The sequence below is a fragment of the Chelonia mydas genome, chromosome 1, assembly GCF_015237465.2.
Source record: "Chelonia mydas isolate rCheMyd1 chromosome 1, rCheMyd1.pri.v2, whole genome shotgun sequence".
In the NCBI taxonomy this organism is placed as follows: domain Eukaryota; kingdom Metazoa; phylum Chordata; order Testudines; family Cheloniidae; genus Chelonia; species Chelonia mydas.
In genome coordinates this window covers 51,609,208-51,627,257 of record NC_057849.1, presented here as the reverse complement: position 1 = coordinate 51,627,257, position 18,050 = coordinate 51,609,208, and the positions used below count along the sequence as shown (strand labels likewise).

General features: G+C 46.8%; 1 protein-coding gene across 2 annotated transcripts in view; it reads right to left on the bottom strand.

The window, feature by feature from the left end:
- Positions 1-1,156: 1,156 nt before the first annotated feature.
- Positions 1,157-18,050, bottom strand: part of SERTM1 (serine rich and transmembrane domain containing 1) — a 34,577-nt gene continuing 17,683 nt past the window's right edge. For both annotated transcript variants that reach the window (XM_037889676.2, XM_043531966.1), the window contains exon 2: positions 1,157-1,802. In XM_037889676.2, coding sequence (XP_037745604.1) covers positions 1,295-1,618 — 324 coding nt within the window. In that variant the 5' untranslated portion in view covers positions 1,619-1,802 and the 3' untranslated portion in view covers positions 1,157-1,294. The remainder of the gene's footprint in view (positions 1,803-18,050) is intronic.

Genomic DNA, 18,050 nt, shown 5'->3' with positions numbered 1-18,050 from the left:
ACAAGGAGTAATGGTCTCAAGTTGCAGTGGGGAGGTTTAGGTTGGATATTAGGAAAAACTTTTTCACTAGGAGGGTGGTGAAACACTGGAATGCGTTACCTAGGGAGGTGGTGGAATCTCCTTCCTTAGATATTTTTAAGGTCAGGCTTGACAAAGCCCTGGCTGGGATGATTTAGTTGGGGATTGGTCCTGCTTTGAGCAGGGGGTTGGACTAGATGACCTCCTGAGGTCCCTTCCAACCCTGATATTCTATGATTCTATGATTCTGACTGATGTAAGTAGCTCCACTGAGGTAAGAACTCCTCATGCCTATAAGGGCTCTTAATAAAGGCAATCAGCTGCCAGCAACAGTAATGGGAGTTATGTGTCTCTCAAGGAGAGCAGAGGCTGCTCAGATTGTGTTTGGCTTCATTAACAATAAGCTAGAGTAGCACTGACGTATGGAAAGGAGGTGTGCTGTATTTGTGATGCAGAGGCAGAAACCCATCCCCCTAAGAAGCAGGTAGCCCTGTCAACTGCATGCAAGTAGGTCCTAAAAATATCTTTACAACATACAGTACAGCTTGAGTTTACAACGGTGCATATTTATTCTAGTTGCTTTTGCTAAATAAAATTAAGCAAATATGTCAAAGTGTATGTGAAAATTGACTTCTACAGGCTTTATACAGAAAGATTCAATGGATTGGTATACATAGACAAAATTAATGTTTGTTAACAAAAGAATTATTTTAGTTTTGTTTTAATAACATAATTTAAATACTGAAACGACATCACAATTAAAAACAAAACAAACAAACAAACAAAAAACCCCACCCAATAACTTTAAAATTGGCCAAGGTGCCAATTTGTCTACCAAATTAGTGTGGTGGCATTTTTGTGAAAGTGATCTTGTCCAGAAGGCCCTATCCAGTGAAAAGTCAATGACACACTAACAAAGGGAAATCCAGGTAAGAGGGATACAACTGCAAAGAATTAGAACATCCACCTAGAACCATATTCAAATTTGGCAGGAAGACTTTGTGTACGCATGGATGTGTATACGTATGACAGAAAGGCAGCATTAATATTACATACATGAAGCTACGACCAGATGCCATTTTCCATGCTCCAAGATGAAAAGCATCATTAATAAAAGGGGAAATGGAAACTAAAAAGAGAAAGAAAACTCAAAGAGAACTCTAAAAGTCACCTCTTTCATGATTAATAGTCCTCAATGGCAAATGCTACATGCACGATTTCCCTCAAAAGCTAGACAAAGTTGTTCCATTTCCCAATGTATTTCCTTCATTTCTTTTCATGAAGAAAGGTTTGAGAAAGCAGATCGCTGGGAAGAAATACTACAAACTTCTAAATTAGTGAAAGAACTTCCAGCATCACTAGTGTATTCTGGGTACGAGGCACTGGAAGAGATGATGTTTTTCAGCCTCTGAAGTGCAATGATTAATAACAAAAGAAGAAATGCTAAGAGGCTGAGAAATATAGAAACATAGACATAGACATTTGATAAGCGGCCAGCTGAGGAATCCACTGAAGTTGACAGGGATGTGGGATATAGCTCCAGAAAAGTCCCATTTTCCATGTTTCCTACTAATCCAGATGAAGGGTCAAGTTCTGACATTTTGTGTGTGTTTTTAAGGGAATAGATGTTGTAGTCAAAGGCAGTTTTAGAAGTATAAAAAATGCTGTATTCTAGATGCTTTCATTTTTCCATCAAAACATAGGCAAATTGAGTCACCCTGTGATCAGAGTTATTCTTCACTTCTCAAACCCACAGGTAATATAAGATGCTGTAGCCTTCAGTCCTGAAAGAAAAGAAAAATAGAATTAATTTACCACTAGACCAGGTGCTTTAATTATTCACCCGAGGGAATATAACTTTAAAAACAGTAAATTATTTCCCCATAAAGTTGACCTCAAGGACTTAAAAAATAAAAGAAAAAAGAAATCAGTATCTGTTGCTTTATGGGCTGATTTCTCCCAAAAGCAGGGATAGAAGGAAAATTCTGCACATACATTTCCCACAGCTTTTACTACCGATTAGCCAGATCCAAAACTTCTGATCCAAACAGCTCTGAACTTGGTGTGGGAGGAAGTGTTGGACTGCAAACCCAGATCCAGATCCAAATTTATCGCTGACTATGTCCACATGGAGCCAAACGAACCCCAGAATCCAAGCACCCTTGACTTTTGTAGAGGAAGGAGATGTTTCATAATGAAGATCCAGATCTGAATTGAGTGCCTCAGGCCCTTTCTATTGATATCATCTACAGTCATGTTTGCCAGTTCATGCGCCATGTGATGCCTCAACATGAACTAAACTGGCGATATCCCAGCTACTCCCAAACCCCGTTGGAGCATAGCGCTGGCCAAATAAATGCTCTTTCATAATCTATGGTGAAGGTTTGTGCTTCAGTATGAGTTCCTTGCTATGGGGAATCTTTACAAAATGCAGGATTTCAGGACTTGGCCATCAACTTTCTGTTTCCACACCAAACAAAATAAAAAAATCCTTGTAAAGAGTTAAGCTTGTAATCCTAGAGCCAGGTTTTTAAGCAAGGTGACAGATGGTAAATCCACTACCACTATTAAACCTATGTTGCTGTGCTGTCTTGTCTGAGGTAACTAGAACCAGGGAATTTGCTGTGGCTTATTTATTTTACATTTATAAAATGTGCGGATCTAATTTCACAAGTGCATATACAAAGATTAAAATGCAAGAATCAAGACATTACCAGGCTGATCTGCTATTGAGAAGGTGGCTTCAATAAAATACACTTCTCAGTCAAAAACTGCACCTTTTCCTTCTGACACCCACAGCTCAGCAAACTCAGCCTCGATCTAAGGGCTCATCTAGACGAACACTTAGTTCACTGCACTCTGGGGTGCAAATCTACCCTGCACTAACGTGCCATGCAATGCCACGCAGTAAGGTGTCTGTGTGAACCCTGCTGCTGCACACTACAAGCTCCCTAGTGTGCTTTAACTTACTCCTGTTTCAAAGCGTGGTCAATCAAACCACACCACAAAACTTTCTATGGGTGGCAGGCTGGCAGAAGGGTCCGCATGGACACTTACTGTGGGGCAGACTAGTGCAGGGTAGATTTATACCCCAGCCTGCCATGAACTAATGTTCGTATAGACAAGCCCTAGGAGAGTGGATTCCATAGCTGAGGAGGGCCCTTCCACTGAAAATACCTTGCCTCCAGACCCCTCATGTTTAAATCTGGAGGCTCAGGTGCCTCAGATGATCCCAACAGTCAGGGTAAAACTGAGGCAAGAGGCGGTCTCTATACTAGTGGCTTTTGCACCCAGTGTAGCTAAGCCCCAGTGTAGATATGCTGCACCAGAGTTAGAATGGGCTTAGTGAGTGGAAAATGGGTGTAAAATGCTAATATTCTGTTTCGGTAGGTCTGTACGCCACTGTCCATTAACTTTGTACTCATGTCAATAGCTACTCAAGCTATAAGGCATTGGAGAATCACACCAACTACCTACCTATCTATCTACAATCACATCCATCCTTTGAATGCACCTGTTGAATCCTCTTATATTGTTGGGGAAAGCTGAAGGAAGACAGGGGTCCCACCTGTGATGAGCCTGCTTTGGACCTTAAATTTTAGTTTCAACTCAGTTTAAGTATTTTTAACCTTCATTCCCAGGCTTTGAGGAACATTTTTATCTACTCTTTTTAATGCTTTGGAGAGAAGAGAAGGATTTTCCCTTGTCAAGATTTTCCTTCTAAACCTACTTTTATTAGGTTTGTATCTGCACCTTTGTACTATATCGGTAAGCATTCTATACTCTCCAGCTGGGGAAAGTAAGCAAAGCTGATTTTACAGGTGCCTTAAGGCTCTGATCTATCAACCCTGCACAGGTGCAAAAGAGAGGAGGAAGAACACAAGTGGCCCTTTCATCGTTGTGTCCCTGAGAAAGGGAAGACAAATTTGTAGTCTCTGTGCTCCAGGGATGGAAAAGACTGTGAAAGATTAGTGTCATTAACAGCTCTAGACTACCCAGAGGGACCAGGGAGGAGACTGGGCCAAGGAACCCAGGTTGCATGCTGTCCAAAAGTAACACAGCAGTCATTTTCCCCTGACCTCCTGGGGGCGCTGTACGCTGTCTAACCCTAAGTCTCTTTGCACAGGTCCAGTTCAGAATCAGCCATGAGTGAAACAGGAAGTTAAACTTTTGATGCAAGGAACTCTTCAGCCTTCATCTGACATCATCTTAAAGGGCAAAGGGATTGCCCAATAGTAAAACAGAACAAAAGAAAACCACACAAATAAAACAAAACTTCTTATTCCCCTTAAATAAACAGAACTACCTATTCCTATAATAAGTGGTTTTTATTACAGACTACACTGGCCGTCTTGAGAGGCCTCGCATTTTCAGATGCAACCAGTTTTAACTAAACATTGATATCGTTATTAAGACCCAGTTCTGCCATTGTTATTCCCATTGAGTAGCATTTTACTTCACAGATAATCCCCTGTGACTTCACTAAAGCTTCCTGCAGCATAAGTTCTATGCCATGTAAATAGCGGTGGCAGAATCAGGCCCTTAAAATAATAATGTTATCACTTTGTGGTTTTTTTTGGATGTCACACTAAAGCTAAAGTACTTTGCTATGTTTCCATGAAAATGTTCCAACACTCTTGCCCATAATGCTCTACCTTATAACTGTAACCCCTTGGGGTTTAGAGAGCAGGGTCCCTTTAAATCTTTTCCTAAGGGGGGAGGGGAAGCAGTGAGAGAAAGGAGGGAAACTCCAGGTGGGGCTCTGGAGACAGAGAGAGAGAGGGAGAAGGGTGGCAGGGTTCCCAGAAGAGATGGAGCCAAATAAAATTGAGGAGAGCCTGGATGCAGCTGAAATACTGGGGAGAGTGAAGGTCCACACCCATATTTACAACCACAAAGTGAAGGGCATGATAGCACTATGTACTCACTCCAAGGAAGCACTCTTGATAAAGTGCCCAAAGAGGTGCAAGTAGGAGGTATCCCCTGGACAATCTGGGGGCAGAGCAGTCCCCTACTAGTGTGCCTATGTCACTTGAGGTGGATTCTTTAGCGCAGAAATTGCAAGCTCTGATGGTGGATGAGGAAGCGGACAAGAGAGGAATTAATTTTGGCATTAGGAGGAGCTCCAACACCCGCAGCACCCAGCCTGGTGGGATGGGCCAAAGAGCTGGGAAACACTCTCAAAGATGCATTGAAGCTGGCCTATGAAAGTGCTCCATACAAGCGGTTACCTTCTTTCTCAGAGGTGTCACCTGTACCCTCAGGGGAGGATGATTACGAGACCTGGAGGGATTTTATGGTGCCACTTGTCCAAGAGTGGGAATGCTCTGATGCTGAGAAGCAGAAACGTGTGCTTGAGAGTCTGAGGGGACCTGCCATGCAAATTGTCCGAGCCCTGAAAGACTCACAACCAGCTGCCACAGTGCAAGACTATTTAGCAGCTCTTGAGAGTGTCTACGGTGCTACTGATCGCAGTGAAGACCTGTATTATTGTTTCTGCCATACCTATCAGGAGCCCCATGAACGATTGTCGGATTTCATCAGGAGACTAGAGGATTTGCTACAGCAGGTAGTGCGGAAGGGGGGCATCCCCATCAAGCACATTGATTCCGCTAGGTTGGACCAGATCCTTCGGGGCACCTGACAAGATGGATTGATGCTGTGGCAACTGCAGCTGAGGGAGTGGGCCCCAAACCCACCCCCGTTCCACAAGCTCATTTGAGAGATACGTGAAGAGGAGGAGCAATTGTTGCAAGTGGACGCAGTGGTGCAGCCGAAGAAGACAGGGAGTCACATCATGACAGCGCTTGGAGAGATGGAAGAGGCCCCGTCAGTGGCAGCAGCACTGAGAGATTTGACCCGAGAAGTGGCCATGATGAAGGCTCAGGGACATACTGTGCCATCCTCAAGTGGGGAGAGTAGCAGGAGGGGTGATAGCCAGCGAGAAGGTTTCTGTTACAACTGTGGGAGAGATGGGTCACTATGCCTTGGACTGCCAAAACAAGACGGATCACGCAAGGGTATCTCAGAGATTGCAGCAAACCATTAGGGAGCTTCAGGGAAACACCAATGGGGTTTGGGGAAGGAGCAACCCAAGACCCTGAAATCCCAGGGCTCCCCAGAGAAAAACACAAACAGGGGTTACCCAGATGGGCTGGTAGGCCCTCAGGCTATAGTACCCGTTCGTATAGAAGGACGATTGTATGAGGCATTGCTGGACAGCAGATCGCCATACTTTATGAATCTTACTACCAAGAATACCTACAGCATTTACCCTTGCGTCCCCTGTCTAGCCTGACAGTATGGGGAATTGGCTGTGACTCCTGCTCCTATCGGGGATATATTCTGTTGAATGTCCGGTTTCCAAAGAACGTTGCGGGAGTAAACCAGGAAATAGAAACATTGGCACTGGTCTGCCCAGATCCAAAGGGAAGAGAGTATGCACCTTTAATCCTAGGGACAAATGCAAACCTGTTCCAGAGATTGGCGTGGAAATGCCGTGAGATGGCAGGGAACAACTATCTGCGGGAGCTGCCAATGCACGCTTTATGTAAAGCCGCATACCAGCGAGCGAGGGGCCCCCCATCCCAAGAGAAGACCAAGGCTAGACCTTTTGGGAGGGATAGTTTCCAGTCTGGGGTTTCCCCCATTCCTGCTGAGTGGAAGGACCGCCTGTGTGAAAAGTTAGTCAAGAGGAAAGCTGTTTTCTCTATGCGCAAGTGGGATGTTGGGTGTGCGCATGATGTGGAACACCATATCCAAATGCAGGATGGTCGGCCTTTTCGAGAGAGGTCAAGGTGATTAGTCCCCACTGATACTGAAGATGTGAGGCAGCACCTACAGGAACTGGCTCAAGCAGGTATCATTGAGGAATCCAGGAGCCCCTACACATTGCCGATCATAGTAGTACGAAAGAAAAGTGGAAAGGTGTGCATGTGCGTCGACTATCACACTCTGAACCGGCGGACGATCCATGACCAATACACAATGCCCCAGGTGGATGACGCCTTGGATAGCCTGAATGGTAGCTGCTGGTTCTCTGTCCTTGACCTCTGCAGTGGATACTATCAAGTGCCCATGGCACCAGAGGACCGGGAGAAGACAGCATTCATCTGCCCCTTACGGTTTTACCAATTTAATCGCATGCCCCAGGGAGTATCTCAAGTTCCAGTCATGTTTCAGTGACGCATGTTGCGGGTGGTAGCAGACATGCACCTTTTGGAGTGTCTGGAGCACTTGGATGACATTGTAGTGTTCGGGCGCACTTTAGAAGAACATGAGACTCGGCTGTGTAAAGTCCTGGATCGTTTGGAACACGCAGGCCTCAAGTTATCCTTAGACAAGTGCATCTTCTGCCAGACATCCGTGCGGTATGTAGGACACATAGTGTCTGCAGATGGTATAACTACAGACCCAGAGAAGGTGAAGATGGTAACCCCCTGGCCGAGGCCCACGACTCTCAAGGAATTACAGTCGTTTCCAGGATTCTGTGGCTATTACCACAGGTTCATCAAGAATTTTTTGCACATCGTACATGCACTCACAGAGCTCACCAAGGGATACCCCCCACAAATAAGAAGAAGGGGAACGCACCTCGGCATCAGTACTTTAATGTAGGTGTACCTTTTGGAAAGCAGTGGACTGCTGAGTGTGAAGAAGCTTTCCGTAAAATCATTCAACAGCTCACTCAAGCACCTGTTTTGGTGTACGGTGATCCCACTCAGCCATATGAACTTCACCTCGATGCAAGCTACGCAGGTTTAGGTGCTGTCCTTTATCAAGAGCACGAGGGCAAACTCCAACCGGTAGCGTTTGCAAGTCGAGATCTCACACCGCCTGAGAGAAACTACCCTGCTCATCAAGTGGAGTTCCTGGCATTGAAATGGTCCATCACCGAGAGGTTTCATGCCTACCTCTATGGGGCCAAGTTCACTGTAAAAACCGATAATAACCCTTTGACATACATCAAAACAACAGCAAAATTATCTATAGCAGGGCACCGGTGGTTAGAGGCACTCTCTGCCTATGATTTCACTCTGCAGTATCTACCCGGTCGAACAAACATGGATGCAGATGCCTTGTCTCGGCGGCCTCATTCTAAAGATTTATAACCCAATGATCAGATGAATGTGGAGACCCCTGAATTGAGAGCTTTATGCCAATGGGTATCCATTGTGGAGGAAAAATCCACAGCTAATGGAGAATGAGCATTTGACTGTCTGGGTGCACCACAAGAAGCCATACCCATAGTCTACTCAAGTTTTACTAGAGTACAGGACCCTCAGCTACCCAGACTAAAGGATCGAGAGGTGGAGCATGCCCGGAGAGCTGATCCACGGATGAAGGACATCCTTTATGCACTGGAAAGGGGAAAGGATCCCAAGGCTATTCGACTGAGTCACCCAGAGGAGGCCCTTTTGCTGAAAGAATGGGACCACCTATTGGTTCAGGATGGATGACTTTATCGAGGGCAGAAGCATCCCCAGAGGCCTCACCCAAAGCAATTGTTGCTACCGCAGAAGTACCGGTGAGGCGTGTTAGAGGCCTGCCATAATTGAATGGGGCATCTGGGAGTCAAGCGATTGGAGACAAGAGTTAAGGGAAGATTCTATTGGCCCCGGATGGGGCATGACATTGCCCACCATATTCGCACCTGCACCAGATGTATCCAACGAAAGACTCTGCCTACGCAGGTGGCTCCTCTTGTCAGCATCACAAGTTCTGCACCCATGGAGCTTGTCTTTATGGACTTTCTATCATTAGAGCCTGACCATCGGGGTACTGCAAATATTTTGGTGGTCACTGACCATTTTACTCATTATGCCCAGGCTTATGCCACCAAAGATCAAAAAGCTTCCACCGTTGCCAAGATCCTGTGGGAAAAGTTCTTCATTCACTATGGGTTGCGCGCCAGACTACACTCAGATCAGGGACGGGATTTTGAAAGTCGGTTAATAAAAGAACTTTGTAAGATCATGGGGATCAAGAAATCACGCACCACCCCTTATCATCCACAAGGGGATCCACTACCAGAATGATTCAACCGCACACTGCTGAACATGCTGGGAACTCTGGAGCCTCAGCAGAAAAAATACTGGAGCCAGCACATGAAGCATTTGATACATGCGTATAACTGCACTCGACATGACGCAACTGGGTTCACACCATATACGCTAATGTTCGGTCAAGAAGCCTGGTTGCTGGTCGATCTCTGTTTTGGAGTGTCTTCAGGTGGGGCACTCCCAGAAACATACTTGGGGTATGTGACTCGCTGAAGAAATCAACCGAAGGAGGCATATCGGATAGGGACGTAAGCAGCTGGTCACCAGAATCAAAAAAATAAAACCCGATATGATCAGCAAGTGAGGCAACAGGAGATTCAGGTTGGTGACTGAATTTTGGCCCAAAATCTCGGCCTACAGGGAAAACACAAAATTGCAGATCATTGGGAGTCACACTCATACATTATAGAGAAGAAACTTGGGGATCTACCAGTATACCGCATACATCCTGAGGGCAGTCATGGCCCCACCAAAACTCTCCACCAGAATCATTTGTTACCTGTAGGACAAGTATTGTTTTCCCATAAAGATGTTTCCACAGATTTTGAGCCTCCTGGCCCCATGAGTCAGACACAGTCCCAACAATGGAAATATATCTGTCCGCTGCAAACGCCCAGCTCCTCGGAGAGTAAGGATGAAATGGGGTTTGGCAATCATCCAGTTTGGAATGCGCCGACCCTAATGGACCCTCTTGTTGTCGCACAAAGAGATGGTGAAGGGGAAGAACCCATACTGAGCACTTCCAATGCCCCACTGTCCAAAGCTGTGGAGACCCCCCCAAGAACATGATGAGGAAGATTCAGTGCAGGCAGAGAACCCTGTACCGCAAACAGCCACTTTAAACCCAGATGCCCTTGAATTCATGTCTCAAGGATCCATCATCTTGCCTCCATGTTCAGTGGTGTCACCTCAGCCAATACCTGACAGCCAGCCTAGATGTTCCTCTAGGGAAGGGAAGCCCAGATGTGTGCTGACATATGATCATTTAGGGGAACCCAGTGACCTACAGATCTCTGGGGGTGCCATGGGGGATGACTTGCCTCATGGGAAACCTGTTCCACCCCTTGGGGTCCTGTGGGATGGATGATGGGAATGATCCTGACGAATGGGGGCCCTGGGTCTCCTGCTGGGGATCCATGGTGTAGAGTTGCCCACTTTGATGGGAACATCAAGGATTATTTCTTTTGGGTGGGGGAGAGTGTAATTCCTTGGGGTTTAGAGAGCATGGCCCCTTTAAATCTTTTCCTAAGGGGAGAGGGGGAGCAGTGAGAGAAAGGAGGGAAACTCCAGGTGGGGCTCTGAAGCCAGAGAGAGAAGGAGAAGAGTGGCAGCCCGCAGGCCCTCACAAAGTGAAGCAGCAGAGAACCTGCCTGAAGCCTGGGAAGGACAGGGCAGCCAAGCGGGGACACCCCAGGACAGGAGCCAGGAGGAGCACTGTGCCAGGGAGGAATTGCCTGGGAAGGACAGGCCGGAGCTAGACCCAGTATCACTGGTGCCCAGAGCTGCATGGGGCTGTGAGTACTGGGGCTTGTGACTCTGCACTGGGAATAAGGAGGGAGGCTGCAAGTTAGTTAAGTGGGGAGATGGTCTCTCTGTGTGGCTTTGCAGAAAGCAGCAGAAGAGGGCACCAGAGGGGTTTGTTGGGGAAAGTTCACTGCCGCCAAAGACGACCAGGAGCACCCAAGACTCAGCACTGAACTGGAACTTTGCTCAGGACTCCTGAACTCTGTGTGCAGACACATTGCTCGGTGTCTGCCCTTTCCGACTGTGCTACCACTGGGCCGGTGGGGCCTTGGTTTGGATGCAACCCTGTACTACTGCCCCTACATTTCCCCTTGTGTTTTTCTCCTCTCATTCCTCTGTAAATAAATTTTTCCCTTTGTTATAGCCATTGTACTTTTCCTGTGGGTGTGTGTGTTCACTCTGCGGGGTTTGGAACAGGTGCCTCTGGGGTGGAAGAGATTTTTCCTGCTGCATTGCTGCACATGCCATCTCTTGGCCAGAGCTGCCTGCAGAGCAGACTCCATCTTGGCCACGAGGGCGCTAAAGTTACATAATTTTACCTTTAAAATTTATATTTCCCGTCAATTCTCCTAACTTAATTATCTGTTTCTTCATGAGGCTGACACTTTCACTGCCTGTGAGAAAAGCAAGAATCTGACCCTTTTGGTATATATCTTTATATTGATTCATAAAATATGTTGAAACAAACAATTGTTTTAACCCCAGTATTATTTATTCCAAGGAATAATATTTAAAGTACACTGAAATCAGTTATATTAGACTCAACAGGGAGAGATTCTCCTTTACTCACGAAAGCTTATGCTCAAATAAATTTGTTAGTCTCTAAGGTGCCACAAGTATTCCTTTTCCTTTCCTTTACTGGCACAAAGTGAAGTAATGGAATAAAATTTGGGATAATGATTTCTTAGTTTGCAATTACTTAAATGTCTTATGGCTAGATTTTGTTTAAAAAGATACACTTTGATATAAAAGATTTTGTCCTTGATTAATCATCACAGTGAACAGCAGATCAATTGTTAATTACATTTCTCTATAATAATCTAAGAAATTAATTCATGCTTGTTTTAATTTGTTAAAACATGGGGAGATTTATTCAAAATTCTTTATAAAACTTTAAATCTGGTATGTCTTACTTTTGCAGTTAAGAATTATGGACCGATTCAACAAAGCATTTTAGGCCCATGCTTAGCTTTAAGCACACAAGTTGTTTCAGTTACTTCAAGGAAATTAATCATAGGCTTAAAGTTAAGCATGCACATATATACACACACACACATACACACACACACACACACAGATGACTTGCTGTATTGGGGGCCTTTATGCTCAATGTAGATCATTACAATATCAATTAAATTGTTGTTTTTTAAAAAACTGAATACTGTGAATCAATATCATAGACAGTATAAAATGTTATATTCCAATGGGCTAGACTCCAGTTTCCTTACTCACACAGTTTCCTCATTCAACTGAGTATCTGACCCAATGTAAGCATGATGTGATGTGAATATGCCTACCATAAGATGAGAGGAACTCTTTGGAAACATTTTGGGGCAACCCAGAAAAAAAGGTGTTTTCTTTAAAATACATATTTAAAAGGAAGGAACTTCACAAAGAAATGTTAGATTCAAATGTATCTCAGGTGCCTTTTACAAATTTTCATTATCCCGTTGACATTAATGGCAAAGTCCTGTTGACTTCAGTTGGAACAGGATTGGTCCTGCAGCTCTGATGTTATTCATAGAAAGAATATGTTAGGAGAAAAGAAAATGAAATAGACAGGTAGGCCCTGTTTCTGCATCATTAGGAAGCTGGAAAGCAGCCAGATCTCCCCATCTAGGGTTCCCCCTGCTAGTATAGGTGACTAGCATTGATGTAAGGGCTGTGTGATGGGGTGTATCAGGCCCTTTGAGGCCCCCTGCTGGAAGCCTCATGGTCCTACCACACCCAGCTCCAGAAAACAGCAGTAGTGGTGGGACCTCCAAGTGGCATAAGGAGGCTGAGAGGAAGTAGCCAATCAGAGCCCAGCAGGCTCATATAAAAGGAGCTGCTGACAGAGCAGATCAGTTGCTGGCTGGAGTTAGGGGGGCAAGAAAGGTGCTCCTGGTTAGATGAAGGAGTTGTAATACCTGGACAGAGCAGTTCCTGGCTGGAGTCAGAGAAGCAAGGAAGGTGCTTCCGCTGATGACTGGGACTCATGCAGGACTTCAGCCCTGAAGTAAGGGTGAAGCTGAAAGTGCTGGGGCTAGTGGGAAAGAAAGAAGGGAAGTGGCTCAGGGAAAGGCAGCAGCAAATAGTTAAAGAGAAGCAGCTGGTGGCTGCTACTTATAGGGCCCCTGTGTTGGGACCTGGAGTAGTGGGTGGGGCAGGTTCCCTCCCCCACAGGCAGAGTTGCCTGAGCCCAGAGAAGGGAGCTTAACCAAGCCCAGAGAAGGGGAGAGAAGACCCTAAAGAAGGTCAGCATTTAATTGAACCATGTTAACCCAAAAGGGGATCAAACTGAACTAGTAACTCAGCTGGGGTCTGGAAGGCTTGCTAGAGAGCAAAGAGTCACCAGGGAAGGGCCCAGGGGCACTGCTCCATAACAGAGCAGGTACCATTAGAAGCTAGCTCAGGAGCGGCCAAGGCTAATCAGGGTACTGTGGCCCTGTTAGACTGACTGAGAGCTGAGCCAGGAGACAGGGCTACAGACTGCAATGTTACAGAGGACACTGTGAGAGCCCCTATTGGATTTGTAGCCCGGAAAGGGACTGTTTTGTTTGTATACCTACAAATGGTGTGTGACTCAGCCAGAGAGCCAAGTCACTGAAAACCTGCTCGAGAAGTTTAACTATCAACAGGGGCTACCACAAGCAGAGCAAAGCTGAGAGAGTGCGGGTGCAGACGCACCTCGCCAGCAGGGGCGCTCATTTGAGAGAGTGAGTGGTCTCATCACAGGCTGTGCTTGAGATGTTATGAAGGAGTGTGGCTAAATGGTCGTGGACTGCTTTAAACTCTGCTTGGTCAAACTGGCTCCCCCACCAGCCTCAAGTTTGGGGAGCCACAAACAGAACCTCCAGGCCCAGTGAACAATTAGCACAGTATAGGATTGAAAACTTGCTCTTTTTGGTACAAGTGTGCAAATAATTGGAGGAAACAATCTTGCCTAAACATCGTGGGACAAATTCCTTCCTGGAATCATAGAAATCATAGCTATGTGGGACTGGCAGGAACCTCAGTAGGTCATCTAGTTTGGTCCCCTGCACTGAGGTAGGACTAAGTACTATCTAGACCATCCCTTTTGGTGTTTCTCTAATAGGTTCTTAGTAACCTCCAATGATGGAGATTCCACAACCTCCATAGGTAATTTATTCCAGTGCTTAACCACCCTGACAGGAAGTTTTTCCTAATGTTCAACCTAAATCTCCCTTGCTGCAATTTAAGCCCATTACTTCTTGTCTTCTCAGTGGTTGAAGAGTACAATTTATCACTCTTCCCTTTATAACAACCTTTTACATACTTGAAGACTGTTATCATGTCCCCCCCTCAGTCTTCTCTGCTCCAGAATACACCAACCCATTTTTTAAAATCTTCCCTCATAGGTCATGTTTTCTAGATGTTTAATCATTTTTGTTGCTCTCCTCTGGACTTTCTCCAGTTTGTCCACATCTCTTCTGAAATGTGGCACCCAAAATTAGACAGAATACTCCAGTTGAGGCCTAATCAGCGCAGAGTACAGCGGATGAATTACTTCTCGTGTCTTGCTTACAACACTCCTGCTGCTACATCCCAGAAGATGGTTGGGGTGTTTTTTGGGTTTTTTTTTGTTTTTTGGGGGGGTTTTTTGCAACAGTGTTACACTGTTGACTCATATTTCGCTTAGGATCCAGTACAGCCCCCAGATCCTTTTCTGTAGTACTCCTCCTAGCCAGTCCTCTTCCATTTTGTATTTGTGCAATTGATTATTCCTTCCTAATTGTAGTACTTTGCATTTGTCCTTACTGAATTTCATTCTGTTTAATTAAGACCATTTCTCCAATTTGTCAAGATTATTGTGAATTCTAATCCTGTCCTCCAACATGCTTGCAATCCCTCCTGGTTTGGTATCATCTGCAAACTTTATGTGTATTTTCTGTGCCATTATCCAAATTATTCATGAAGATATTGAATAGAACTGAACCCAGGACTGATCTCTGGGGGACCCCACAATATGCCCTTCCAGATCGATTTTTGAACCATTGAAAACTACTCTGAGTATGGTTTTCCAGCCAGTTATGCACCCACCTTATAGTAGGTTCATCTAGGTTAGTGTTTCCCAAACTTGGGATGCCGCTTGTTCAGGGAAAGCCCCTGGCGGGCCCAGCCAGTTTGTTTACCTGCCGTGTCCACGGGTTTGGCTGATCGCGGCTCCCACTGGCCGCTGTTCGCTGTCCCTCAGCCCGCACCACTTCCCGCAGCCCCCATTGGCCAGGCACAGTGAACCGCGGCCATTGGGAGCCGCGATCGGCCTAACCTGCGGACGTGGCAGGTAAACAAACCAGCTGGGCCCGCCAGGGGCTTTCCCTGAACAAGCGGTGTCCCAAGTTTGGGAAACACTGGTCTAGGCTATATTTCTCTAATTTGTTTATGAGAAGGTCATGTGAGACAGTATCAAAAGCTTTACTAAAGTAGAGATATGACATCTACTGCTTCCCTCCTATCACAAGGCTTGTTACCTGTCAAAGAAGGATATTAGGTTGGTTTGACATAATGTTAGCTTACCCCATTTACACTGATGTTCAGTATGTTAGTCGTCCAATGACTGCCAACTTTTTTGGTGAAAACTGAAAAAAAATACATTTTTTTGTCTACACTTGAAAGTTATTTTTGATTAAGGTGGGGTGAATTTAAAGTGCTAAAATAGAAAATAGCTAAAATAGAAAAATTTAAAGTGGAATAACTCCATGGGTGGATGCTTATTCCAGAATAAGAGTGTTCACATGTGGAGTTATTCCTGAATAGTTTATTCCTGCATAACTCCATCCCACATCAGTCCCAATAGTAAAGACTCTACAAGCCAACTTGAGCTCTCATTTACATTTGTGTAGCCTTTCTTGCCTTCAGATTAGGCCTTCACTATGCAATCCCATGACCTTTCAATATGTTGGCATAGCTTGAACTGATTGGAGCTTAGTAAACAAATCTGTTGATGATGCTAAAAAGGAAAAGAATCTAGCTCCACTCTTTGTTTTGGCTCTTCAGCCCTAACAAGCGTAAAAAGTAATAAATGATTATTGTCACTTAAGACACCAGATATGACTGACTACTGTGACAGGGTTGGGCCAGATGGCTATAGGAGGGTAATTTTTTTTTTTTTGAAGCAAAAAAGGTTTTTTTTTAATTTGCATAACACGCTTACAAAACAAAACAACAGCATATGCAATGTGTAACATAGCAACCAATCACAATTGTTTTCTCATTAGCTTCAGGGGAGGGAAGTGTTCAAGCTTGCCTGGGCCCAGAGCGGGGGGCTTCCTCAACTCTCGTGGTCTTCCACCCTTCCGAGTTACCTGGTGGTCCAGAGCGAGAAGGCTTCATCGACTCTCAAGGTCTGCCACCCCCTCGAGTTACCTGGCGCCACGCCCGAGTGTCACCAACAATTCCCTCCTCTGAAAGCACCCAACAAAAGGGGCAGGCTGTGGGGTGGACAACCCGGGGGGGGGCATGTGCACCCACGTGTGAAAGGACCCCTCTAAGGTGGTGGTGTCCGCAGCAGCAATGGCTGGGGCTGGGGTCCTTTACTCTCTCCCCCAATCAAAGGGTCAAAACAAAGGAAGCCGGACGGGGACACCGAGCAGAGAGCCTCGGACAGCGCCCACTGCTCCTCAAAAGCATCAAGGGAGTCGGAGGACGCTCCCGCAGCACCAACCCTGTCAACCTCCTGCGGAGGAGACAGAAGAAGGGCTCGATCACCAGAGCGTACAGCTGGCCCGAGAGGGGGCACCCCTGCCATACTCCTCGCCCGAAGTTGACCGGTTCGGTCAGGGTCCAGTTGAGCTTAACCAGACACTCTGCGGAAGCGTACAGCACCTGGAGAAAACCCACAAACTGGGGTCCAAAGCTAAATGCCCGCAGAGTGCTCAGGAGGTACCCGTGGTCCACCCTAACGAAAGCCTTCTCCTGATCTAGGGACAGGAAGGCGAACAACAGACCGTCTCTACGCCCGAGTTCCAAAAGGTCCCGAACCAGAAATAGGTTATCAAAGATACTGCAGTCCAGGACGGTGTAGGTCTGGTCTGGGTGGATCACATCCACCAGCACAGACCCTAGGCGCAGCGAGATTGCTTTTGCTATGATTTTGTAGTCCGTGCTGAGGAGCGAGACGGGACGCCAATTTCGTAAATCGCGGAGGTCCCCCTTCTTTGGCAGTAAGGCGAGCACAGGTCGCCTGCACGAAAGAGGGAGGACCCCGCTCTGCAGAGACTCGGTCCAGATGGTGACTAGGTCTGGGCCGAGGACGTCCCAAAACACGCGGTAGAACTCCACGGTCAGCCCGTCCATGCCTGGAGACTTATTAGTGGGCATACGACAGAGAGCTTCCGAGAACTCGGCCAGAGTGAGAGGCAACTCTAGCCCGTCTCGGTTGCTCGTGCTGACTGTAGGGAGCTCCTCCCAGAGCACTCTGTAAGCGCCAGGGTCGGTCGAATCCGGGGAGAAAAGACTTGCGTAGAAGGCTCGGGCCCTCCCGCACATCTCCACCAGTTCTGTGAGGGGGGTGCCGTCTTCTGCCAGGAGGCAGGTGACATGTTTCTTGGCCCCCCTCATTCTCTCCAGGGCATAGAAGAAGCGGGAGCCGCAATCCATCTCCCAAAGGAGGTGGATGCGGGATCGAACAAAGGCGCCCCAGGCCCGATGGTCCTCCCGCTTCTCCCAGCATGCTCCGCAGAGGAGCGGGTCCTCAGGGCTGGCGGCCAGATGCCTCTCCAGCTCTAAGACCTCCCGTTCCAACTGCTCTATCGCCGCATTTCTCCGTCGGCTGGTGTCCCGGGTGTAGTCGCGGCAGAAAAGCCTGGCGCGCACCTTCCCCAGGTCCCACCATTGCCGCGCCGAGGGAAAGGCACGCCGCTGCCCTCGTTAGGCCAGCCAGAATTCCCGGAAGGACATCAGGAAGCCCTCATCCTCCAACAGGCTGTTGTTAAAATGCCAGTAGGCCGGCCCCGGCCTCTCCACACAGAGGGAGGCTGTCACGGTGGCTAGATGATGGTCAGAAAATGGGGCCAGCCGAATGCCGGAGGAGTGGGCTCATGAGAGATAGAAGCGTGATAAATAAATGCGGTCCAACCGGGAGTGGCTCGACCGATGGGCTTCCACCCGGACAAAGATGAACGTGGAAGTGTAATCCGGGTGGTGGTCGCGCCAGATGTCCACTAGGGAGTGATGTTCCACTATCTCCTGGAGGGTGTCCGCGGCAGTCGGACTCCGCTCGGT